This window comes from Neodiprion pinetum, chromosome 4, assembly GCF_021155775.2.
Source record: "Neodiprion pinetum isolate iyNeoPine1 chromosome 4, iyNeoPine1.2, whole genome shotgun sequence".
NCBI lineage: Eukaryota > Metazoa > Arthropoda > Insecta > Hymenoptera > Diprionidae > Neodiprion > Neodiprion pinetum.
The window spans coordinates 5,773,168-5,785,318 of record NC_060235.2 but is presented as its reverse complement, the minus strand read 5'-3'; the positions used below and the strand labels follow the sequence as shown (position 1 = coordinate 5,785,318).

At 35.5% G+C, this 12,151-nt stretch overlaps 1 protein-coding gene across 4 annotated transcripts in view; it reads right to left on the bottom strand.

Annotated features, from left to right (window-relative positions):
* The window catches only part of nAChRalpha4 (nicotinic acetylcholine receptor alpha4), a 136,289-nt gene that overhangs the window by 59,083 nt on the left and 65,055 nt on the right, over positions 1 to 12,151 (bottom strand). For 2 of the 4 annotated variants that reach the window (XM_046620918.2, XM_046620920.2), the window contains exon 4: positions 6,749 to 6,929. In XM_046620918.2, the coding sequence (XP_046476874.1) occupies positions 6,749 to 6,929 (181 nt within the window). Of the gene's footprint in view, positions 1 to 4,951; positions 5,133 to 6,748; positions 6,930 to 12,151 lie in introns of all 4 variants that reach the window. The other 2 variants (XM_046620919.2, XM_046620921.2) reach the window with 1 other exon arrangement.

Genomic DNA, 12,151 nt, shown 5'->3' with positions numbered 1-12,151 from the left:
CTAAATTATTATGAGGGATAAGCGGTAAATGTTTGAGAAGTTGATTGATTTTTTTAACATTTTGTTTCGCCGGATATAAGGAATTTTTTTGTTTTCTGCATCAACAGAATTATCTATATGTTGTACAAACCAGCTGATATGATAATCGCTAATTTTGCGGCAGTATAAATTTTATTTATTCAATGAAACGACCAAAGACTAAAAACAACAATTATCATTGGTGAAATTGTTTAAAAATAGATTTATCATTTTAATACAATATCGATGAGTTGTAAAATTGTTCCATCACAGAACTAAGCTAAACAACCGGATGTGAAATTTCAGCAAAACAAATGCACAAATTGTTTCTTTAACAAAGAATAAAATCATTAAAAACAGCAAACATCACATGTAAAATTCTTGAAAAATTGATTTTCCATTTTAGTACAGTATCGATAAATTCTAAAATTATTCAATAACTTTATCGTTGCAGAAATAAAATAAAAGACTGGATGTGAAATTTCATTAACGCAACTGCATAAATTGTTTCTCTAACAACGATTAAAAATCAAAAACCGTACAAATCACTGGTGAAATTGCGGCAAAATTGATTTTCAGCTTTAATGCACCGAAAGATTGTTAAAATATTGAATTATTTCACTACTGCGAAAATAAAGCAAGCCAACGGATGTGAAATATAATTGATAGCTACCGAACAAAGAAATTGCTGAAAATAAAAAGCTGCCGATCGTTCCTCTTCAACAAGTCTTGGATAAACTCGCTCCTCCTCGTATAACCAACTCGATAAGCTGTACAGTGCCTGTTATACCCGTAAGGGTGATAATTTCCACCGGAATACCGATAATACCGTATATCCGGTTGCAGGGTGCGGAACGCCGGCGTCGCGACGGTGAGTTTCTGCTTATTTACCGGAAGTTCACCTTTGCGATTTCCAATGAAGGAAAACTCTACGAAAAGTAAGATCAGCGACTGATCGATGCGGGTAATTGCATCTCAATTTCAATAGTTTTTTAATTATTATTGATACTCTATCTAGTGAAAAAAAAGAGGAAAAAAGAAACGCAAAAAAGACTTCTCAACTTTATCTACTCGAGATCGAAGAAAAATGATCAATAAACCATTTTGAAGAGTTAAAGACGCGTTTAATTCGTTGCTCGTCATTTCTCGGGCAGCAAAGATCATTATTCACGTGATCTTATTTAAATTTTTAGAAAAAAAAAAAAAATGTGGTACGCGTTATAATTTGCAATCAGAATTACAATACGCGTATATCTATGTATTAAGCGCCAATTTAAAATTTTCTATTCATATTGGATCGTTTCTGAAAATTATTATATATACATCGAATAGCATGAACTGAAAATCATTTTCAAAGTTGAGAAATATTTTTCAATGTGCACGAATTGCTTGGACTTTTTTTTTTGCCTAGGAATCAGAACGCTGTTTACAATATTTTTCGAAGGCAGGATAAAAATACACGTGTCGGGATAATTACTAAACAATTAGAAGCTGTTTCGCGAAAGAGACTAAATTTTGAAGCAGAAACGGGAAAATCTAGTGTAAACGAGCTCATTATAAACGCGTGCAATATAATTATAATATTCCTTCGGCACAAAGCGAAACTTTCACCGGTCTTTGAAGGTGTAGAAGAATAGTTGACAAATACGGTGTTCCTTTATAGACTTCAAAAGTAACCACGTGTATATAATTATCGCACTTTGCTACACCTTGAATATGTATATATTTATATACATATTTTAGTTGTATTCTTATACAATTGAAGAGGTAGAGAATCTTTAATTATATAGTCTACGCGTAGAAGATGTAAAAAGCGTTGATATAACACGTGACAAAGATATTTTCTTGTAGAAAGAATTGAGGTTTTAAGCTTTTAATTTTCAGCGTGAAACTTTGAAAAAATTGTAAAAAAGCAGCTCTGTATTGCGTGAAATTTTAATCCCGGGTTTCCTAAATTCACAGACAGTAAAAATAAAAAGGAAAGTATTAAGCAAAGAAAATTTTTGATTCGTTATTATCTCGAGAAAGAAAATTGTTTCTACCTTTCATGTTACTCCCTGCATGCATGTATTATGTATATGTATACAAAGAAATAAATCGTGGCTTATCAATTGCGTTGCTGAAATAAAATGTTGCAGTTTTTGCATTTGTACATTGTACGAACAAAATTCGGCAACCGCGAATATAACATAGACTAGAAGTTTCTGAATGGCTGCAATTAACACCTCGGACGAGATATTACGTAGAATATTTAACGAGACGAGTCCGACGGGCAACGGGAGGAATAAAAAAAAAATCGAACTTCGGAGATAAAAAGAAGCCGGAATACAATATAATGCATAACGAACCGCACGCGAGTTTCCCCGATGATAATTAGTGACGTCGATGTGCCGCGAAAGAGGATGAAACGCGTTTCGAACCTCGGAGGGAGAACTTGATAATAACAGCGAAGAAATATAAAACAAACATCCGAAAGAGAGAAACGAAGCACTTTCAACATTAAAGAGCTACGCGAGGCGGGGGCTTCAATCTGTGGAAAACGGGGTGCCGAGAATAGGGGTGGAATTGCTGGAGTGACGGCCGTGACACCCCAGCTTTTTTCATCCGAATCCTTCGGCACTCCGAGGATAAAAGCACAGGATGCGTATCGCGTATCGCGACTTTCCGATGTTGACAAAAAGGAAACGCCATCGCGTTAATATTTGATACGACCATCGATATTTCATCGTGTAAAAAAGCCGACGGAATATTTTCATTCTTCATCCTCCCGCCCGGCGAGTAGTCTTGGATTTTTATTTTTTCCTTTTTTTTTCTCTCACTCTTTTCAATTATACGAAACAAGCAGTAAAATATTAAGAGTTCTGGGTACAGATCCCGATACCGACGTCTTACCGACATTTTAGCCACTTCACACCTCAGACACAAACCCTTTTTTTCGATTAAGGTTAATCCCCACTCCGGTCAACTTTATCGATCGTCGGAAAAAGAGGTTTGCGTCTGAGCTGTAAGGTGGATAAAAACGTCGGTATCGGGATCTGTACGCAGTACTCTTCTTATTACACTACCGAAATAACATCATTCGCTTGATTCAACCGATCAGTGCTTCGTTCCTATAAAGTTTACACGTGAATTTAACGAATTCGAGTAATTTGTTTGACGTTTGCTGGATCTAGGTAGCCAAAGTTTTTTCTTTCAATTTTATAACCAATAATTTGTGACCATATTATACAGTTGAAATAAAAGTGCGTCATACAGCGGATTTTTTTGATTTACTTTATTTTATTTTTCTATATTTGTGCGATATTAAAATTCCAAGTGCCGTTGAAGAAATTGTACAAAAAAATCTACGCATCGTCTCGAGTAGTTGGAAATGAAAGAGAAAAAAAAAAAAAACAAACCCACCCACACAATTCAATAATATTAGAATTGTGCATAATTCTACGTAGAATGAAGATCTTTGTGAGCGAAAAAAAAAGTGAAGATATGTAAAGATGGTACAAAAATAACGAATAAATAACACAAAGATTAACAAGTGAAAGGAAAATGCTTGCTGAATTATTGCTCTATGATCGCCTCATGCGTGCAAATCTATATTCTCTAATAATATGTAACGTTCAGCAAAAATGATCAGCCATTAATTACTCACAATGTATTATGTATTATACAATTATATAACAAACAATCTAAAACACACGTTCTACGATGTCTCGTTATGTATATAAGTATACGTGTAAATACGTTATAGATAAAGCTAATAGCCGTATAATCATCATCTATCGATGCATATTACGGGAATAATGAATAATCTGCAGAGTATCGTAACGTTTATTGTGTTGTGTGTGTCAATGATTTTCATTATCGCCTGTACAGAGGTTACGTTATTTTTTTTCTCCCTCTAATTTTCGTTTCGTATTACGCCAAGTTGTCGTACAAATTAATTATCCGCCTGTAATGAATTAATTAGGAAGAAAAAAAAAAACCCCGTCACCGCAATTTTACCAACGATATTGAATAATTACTCATCGGAATATCGTATTTTTTTTTTCCATATCGTACGCGATTTTGATGCTGAATCATATACCGCTTATGTTATTATATTATACGATGATAATATAATATGTATGTAAACATTGTGCTTCGTTGTATGATTATTATATATATATATATATGAATATGTAAATGTATATACATATGCAATATATCTCTGTACTTTTGGCGAGAGTATGTCAATACTTTTTTCGTACAATAACTATATAAATTACACATTTTTATACACAAGACGTATACTGTATGCACATTTATTAACTTCGGTCATCCTTTGTACAACCAATTTTATACCTTTCCCACGTGTTTCGAGCGTAGTGACGTCCAACAGCTATGCACAATCAGTACCTATATAGCTTAGCCTTTACAATTTATCTGCTCTTTATCCGTAGTATTTAATTATAAAGATCTTCCAACGGACCTACAAATATTACAAGACGAACTTTCACGATAACGAAAGAATGTGTTAAACGAGCGTTTAAACTGTATCGGCAAACTTGTCGATATCATCGAACGCACGTTTCATAAATACGATAACAATAATAATAACAATATGTAATAATAATAATAATAACGTATAATAAAATGAAAAAATTTTCAACAATTCGTAACACATATATAGATATATATCTATCAATATTAATGAACGACATCGATCAAACTGCTAATAATTATTTATATAATATTTATGTAATATATATATACATATATATATAATGTAATATATGACACGTCCAACGTACAGCCGGCGGCACGCAGCATTCCTAAAAGTGTTGCAAGAAACGAAGGAAAAAACTTTGAAAAAAAAAAATATATATATATATATACAAAAAACAAAAACAAAAGAAGGTAAACGAAAATGAAAAAGGAAATCGTTGTTAATCACCACCTTGAAACCGTCATAGGTCCAGGAGCCTAACTTCAATACACAGGTTTGTACGTCGTATGGAAAGAACTCAACGTCAATCGAGCAGGACGATTTATAAACTGCCGGTGGCTGCCATACAACCAGTCCAGTATAGTAGACGATTGCCTTGGTCATCAGGGTCACCTCGTAGTTTCCGTCGGCGCTGGAATCACCGAAGAAAGAACGCGGCGTGACCCTTGGGAATAATCCTGAAACGTCCTCGGAGAAGATGGTCTGCCACCGTTTCTATGGTGTAACGTATCATTTTTATTACGGATCAAGGGATAAACTTAATGTAAGATCGTTTTTAACCGGATCGATTTCTCGCTTCGTCGATATCTGATTTATGGAAGGTGCTTGTTTTTTTTTTTCTCCACGATTCAAATCCCGTACAGTTTGTAGATAATTTTGAAAACTCGGGAGATGGAAATTGTAATTACAAAGCGAGTAACTCAAGTTTGGTGCTCGTGTGATATATATTGTAACTTTGAGTACTCGGAGTAGTTTCTCGCACAATTAGTTGATAAGTTTGCACGAGCCGCGCTTAGTCTTCGTAAGTTTGAACATGACTATGCAAGACGATAATCATCGGATGATCGGTTTTCAGTACCGTATTTAACGAAACTGAGAACTCAACGGGGGGACGAGAAATTTTCAAAATTACAGAAGCGAATCGACGTCTGTTAAATCGGTGGCAGTCCTTCAAATCACGTTATATTTGCTATACGCTGGTAATTTCGTTGCTCCTTCGACTGCATGTTGAACATCGCGTGTAACGTGAGATTGAAATTGTACATTAAAAAACGTCCAAGATTTTTGCAAACTTCGAAAACTACTTCTTTTTGACAATTTAATATGCTTTTCTACATATTTCAGGCCATTGCAGTAAGCATTTTCAGCCTATTTTGTACATCTTTTAAACAACCATCGAAACGTCTTACCGCATCTTATTTCATGAATGAGTCAGACGGGCAATTTTATAGCACAGGTCTAATCAGCGTCTGTATTTATACAATTGAGGCTCAAATCAGCTGAAAAAACCGCCTGAATTTATGCAATTCGAAATTAACGTTACGGAAATGTAATTTTAGTTACCAAAAATTGGACGGATTTGTGACTCGTGTTTTTTGTGTTGCATAAATGCAGGCGGATTTACTTTACCTTGTATTTTGCCCACGTGACAATTTCACGAAACAACTCGGGGTAAGCATCGCGAAACGTTTAGAATTATCGAAAGAAATCCCTTTCAAACAAAATCTTGCTTCTTCGACTTGTATTTACGAAAACGCAGATTTTTCGCCGGGAAGTTAGGAGCTGATAAGAAAAGACTAAACAATTTGTAAACGTTTCCCGATGAACTTTATAATTGTAAATTTGCCAGAACGATGAAGTTAAAGGAGCAGCGAATTTCCGTGGAAAAATCTGTCGAAAAATGAAAGTTCAAATCACACGGCCTGTACATGTATACCTGTGAGTAGGTTATGTTTTTTTTTTTTCATGTTTTTTTGTTTTCCCAAAATTGAACAAATACACGATACGTATACATGTACACGGTATTAGACGTACATAATGTAATACACAACACAGATACAGACAAATCGATAATACACAAAATATACATATACATATATATATATATACAATATATATGTAAAAGGTGGCGGAGCACAGGTTGGTGGTTGTTGAAGAATTGGCTGTCGTGGTTTAAAGATGCGGGCTGATAAATCGTAGAATAAATCAATCAGTCAATCGGCTTATCATCTACCATGCGGAATTTACCTTGAAGCCGTCATAGGTCCACGACCCAAACTTGAGAACGCAGGTCTGCTCGTCGAAGGGGAAATACTCGACGTCAATTTCGCAGGATGACTTATATATGGCGGGCGGCTTCCACTCGACCAGACCCTGGTGATAGATCGTCGCCTTCGTGGCTAGCGTCACCTCGAAGTTACCGTCCGCGCTGCGATCGAGGACATTAGTGGTTCTGGGCGCTGCGGCGGGCGTGCGCATTTTTTTACTTTCAATGATTTTCATCTATCAACATCCTCCGATCTCTAATAACCCTATCACATGAAATCCTACTATCCTCGTCTAGCTTTGTATCCCCGATGTTTTCCGTCAAACTTTTCGCTGAACGCCTGCAGTCATGGCAACCAGGGCTACATTTTCAATGCGCAGCGATACAACGTGCCACATCGGTTGCCCATCCGCCGGCGTTCAGCGGCGTAAACGCCTGCGGGCAGGCAACCGAGGCTACATTTTCAATACGACGCTATACGACGTGTAGCATCGGTTGCCTCTCTGCCGGCGTTCAGCGGCGAGTTTTACAGAAAACCTTCTGTATACACCTGCATGTAAAAAAAAACTGAATGGTAAAGGCGGCTAAATTCTTGTAGTTGTATGTGAAACTGATGAAAATTTATGACGACACCAAATAAAGGTATGACATTCAATTTGGAGAAAATTTTTCTTCATTTCATCCTTGAATGATATATTTTCACCAACTTGTTCGGACAGATTTGGCAGAATGACGCAACTTCATTAATTCAAGTCGAGATTTACTTTCCAGCGGGTTTATTATATTATTCAACTGAAATTCATTAGCCTTTAACCTTTCGTTTTTTTTTTATTTTGGTACGTACAACCCTATCCAGTTTGTTTAAAAATCATTTTACTCATTTTCTTTTACATCTTCTGCTCTTCCAATCCTAATTTTTTTATTTCAGACTTAATTCTCTCTGTTTTATATTGTTGTTTACACAGTCCACTCAAACTTCCCACTCCAAACTTATCCCCAATCTTTCTCGAGCTGATGTATCAACCATAATTTCAATCAACAGTGCAGTTGTCATGTTTCTTACGCTTCGAAAACATCATAATTTATATCACGTGCGTACAATACGTCCAAAATGTATTGATTCAGTTATTAATTAATCTTTTTCGTTTCATCTTTCTGTACATAATTCAGTTCAAATATTAATAAAAAATGTCGTCATTCCCCTACGAAGAAACTTAATTGGATTGCCCCAAATTAAACTTAATGAAGTTTTCTATAAACTGAATAAAACCGGAAGAGTAAATTTGTGGACGATAATACGTTCATCAAAATTTTCTCAAACGACGATCACTTTTCGGAAAAATTCAGCTCCAATCGATAGAATGCAGATGAACTAGAAATTTCAAAAGACAGTGTCGAATAGTTTAGATATCAACTCTGTCCAAGTAATCATTAGGAGATTTCATTTGCCAAAAAAGTGATCGAAACAACGAGTAAATATTCTGTGTAAAATAATTTGATGATCACGGCTTAATCTGTATCTTTCAGGATATAACGAGAGGCCGATAAGATCGGTATCAAAGGGTCGAAATTTGTTCGATCGAAGGAGGCGCACGTTTCTCGACGAATTTGTCCCGTCGTTTGTGGTTCCCTAATCGGGTTAATCTGACGACGTTGCCGCGAGGGGTAGAAAATACCGGATAAGGGATACGTGGGCATGTATCGAGGGCAAGTTTCGGCGAGAATTCGAGCCGATCGCGTCTTACCGAACGGTTATTCCCGCCTCGGTTAATCCCCTGGGAACGCGGAGAAGTCCCGTGCCCGTGTTCTTCGTCCTCGACAAACCAGCCGCGTCTAATCCCTCATACCTCGCAGGATTCGAGGGCCCTCCTCTCCTCCTACTTTCCTCCCCTCGCGGAGAGTTTCGAAATAAATTGCCCAGCCCTGAGCAAGCAAGCCGTGGATTCAATACCGAAATTCGGTTAAATATTTGCACGGCGGAACGTAGAGTTTATTTGAAAATTTGTACATTTTCCTCATCATCGTTATCGCGTGCATGTAACGCGAGTTTGTACGAAGGGAGAGATAATTCCCAGATATAATTATAAACGGGGTTCATTTTATGCTCAGGGTTATTGTTATTTCAAGTTCAAAAATACGAGGTCAAGTGTTGGTCGTATTTTTTTTTCATCAATTGGGTTATCGATAATATATCGATTTTCTCACTCATCGAGTTTAAATAATAACGAGCTTTCAAAATTTTCGGTAAGTAAACAAGCCGTAAAAACAGTTTTTTTCTCGATACTTTTCGTCATCCTGAAAATGGATCGAAGACTGTCGGTCTGTCCGACAAATTTACGCGCGATGATCCGACAAAACGTCCGATTCAAAAATTTGAAAGTTACAGAACTTGGCAGTTAAATGAAAAAGTTTTGAAAGCATGTTAGAAAATAAAATGTCTGAAACGCAATAAGTTTATAAATTAAAAAAAAAAAGTAAATATACGAATTGGGAAAAACATGACCGTTTATTTGGAATAAAATTAAAAATCGATTTATTTCCGGTACAAACGTAAGTTCAAATCAAACGAGACATGGCAATTTTTCGTGCCCATCATTTCGTTTTGAAACCCTGTAAGTTTCAAATCTTCACGTCCAGCCGTTTCGAGATCATCGCGGGAATTTTTTTGAGAGACCGATATTTGTTTGAAAAGCTGTTTTTCGGATTCCGGAGATTAGAAAACGTGAATAAAACGAATATTTTTCACACGAACAATCGAGCTAAACTGTGCCTCTTTGTTCGCAAATTTTTTAAGCAAGTTTTTAAAATTACTTCCTTGTTCGAAACAAGGGCAGAGGAAGTATTCGAGGGTGAAAACAGTGAACTTGGGTAATGGTTTCCATCTTCTCCGACCCGCCGCACGTTTTTCGGTCTCCATCCAATTACGTATTATATACCTACCCTAGTAGTCAATAGGGGAATTTCCCCAGCGATACACTCGCGACCCATATTCTCTTATTTCGCAGTCGCCGTTCCTCCCACGCCACTCGCAAATATAAAACTAAAGAAAACGTCTGGCTGAGGGAAAACCGTATGTAGGTAATTTTAATAATCTTAGCCAGAATTTAAAGTGTTTCTAGAATACGCGAAACGGGAAGAAAATTCTCACTTTTCAATTTATTTCCAATTTCAGAAATGATATTTCTACTCGCTTCGCATTGTTTGATTAAGATGTTATTCATTTTTTTTTTTTTTTTTTACCTTTCTTCGTTTTTTTTCCATGTCCTAGTTTGAAGGTTCAGAGTTAATTCTGTGTTTGAATCTATAATTTACAAATTATTTTTTGAAACGATTGTTTTGATAAATTATGAGTTTATTGATTAATACTTTATCACGATCTTGAAAACAATCTATTTTTGATATTTGGGAGCACTCGCGTCGAGCAAAATATTCGTTTCAGCTAACAAGGTGAGCTAAAATTCGTTCAATTGTGAACAAATGGTTGAAATTATTGTAAAGAATGAAAATCATGAGTCGCTTTGAATTGTTTTGTTCTGCCTGATGAAATATTATTTTCCAATTTACCAAAGCTGTTAAATTGCTGACAGTAATGGCTCGTCAAATGTCGAATCTCGTGCCGTAGGATGTGCAACGCAATTATTAGTTCGAAACGAAATTCATTGCTTCAATTTCTGATTCGACCACATTATAACGTCTGCATGTATCACCGACATATACATATGTACATCTGCATATACCACGTTCCTTGTTTATTCACGTGATCCGTGAGATAGTAGGTGAAAAAAAAAAAAAAAAATAAATAAATAAAAAAGAGAACGAAAGATTAATCGATTGAATTCTTATTACACTCTGAAATGTAATCGAACAAATTCATTATTTATGAAAGAGGAAAGTGAACTGTACTCAGAAAATTTTTTGCCAACACTGTGGAGAAAATCAACAGAGAATATTATACCCTCAAAGTATTTGAAAAGTTTTCTCAGGGGTTGGACGATATTAGGTTTTCGGCTGATATTATCTAAACGGCTGAGCGAAGGAAAATATTGTTAAACTTTCGTCCGTGTCTTATTAAGTTATAGGTATATTTATAGGTATATATATAGGTATATTTATATCTTTATAAAGCGGCGGATTTTTGCGGTCAAATATTACAAGCCTGCAATCGAGCTTTGAAAATGTTTTTGAGTTGAGTGAAAAAACATGTAAATCGATTTTTGTATCCAATTTTTTTTTTTTTTTTTCATTTTGTTTCAAGTCAACGTTTCTTTTGTTTTTTTTTTTTTTTATTCACATCGCGGGACAAAACGGGAGAGTGAAAACCGCGATATGATCGAGGGTGAAAATTAAACGTTGCCGATGGAAGAGAGGCGTGCACAATATCGAGGCGTGAGAGATTCGTCGCTTCACGATGACGCCGGAAATTGTATATCGAATTCTTTCTGGCAGCTATATCAACTGAATATTCAATTTCCTTGCGGTTGAATTAATTCTGAAAATCTTCACAGCCTCCGCTTTCGTGGCCTTAACGTTACGACCAAACAACTCGCTTCGTTTTTTACCTAAATATTCAAAGACTCGTCTACTTCACTCGCTATTAACAATTAATCTGTAAATAGTTGTGAATAACATTTAACTAATCTCGCCGATATTTCCCAAAAATGGAATTTCAACTTACACAGTTCAACTTGAAGTCCAATTATCTCGAATTTGTAACGTTTCTTTTTTTCTGCAATCATTCTTTCCATAACGAATATCAACAAGGACTCAGATTTTTTCCTCCAACTGTTGTTGGCAAATTTCTTGTGTTTGGTTTTATTTTTTTTTTTTTTTTTTTTTAGCACAGGAAGTTAAATTTGATTATTTGATGAAATTTTCCGCACCATTGGAATATTTTTTTCCACAACTTTAACAATTGTATTTTATTTTTATTTTTTTCAACCGAAAGACGATACATATATACAGGGTGGGCCAAAAGAAGAACGGGAACGATTTTAAACGTGAATAGAATCTAAGCGTATCGACCGATTTTCGATGACAGAATTTTAAGTTTGAAGCGCGCGTTTTGATTTCAGTTTTACAAGAAACGTTTCGTATCGTGAAAATAAAATCTCGGAGAATTTGCAAAAACACCAGAATTATTCTTAGAATCACAATTTCAGGAAAAAAATAAAAAGAAAAATGACTTGAACTTTCTTTAATATTAATTTTCTTCAATCTCACAGCGATTTTGATCAAAACCTGTTGTATCTGAACAAACGATACAGAATTTTCCAGAATTTAAAACACGAAATGAAAGATTCGTTCTTTTACTTTCTAGAAAAAAAAAAAAAAAAATTTCCGGAAGTCGGTTAACACGTTCAGATTTTATTCACGTTTGAAATCGG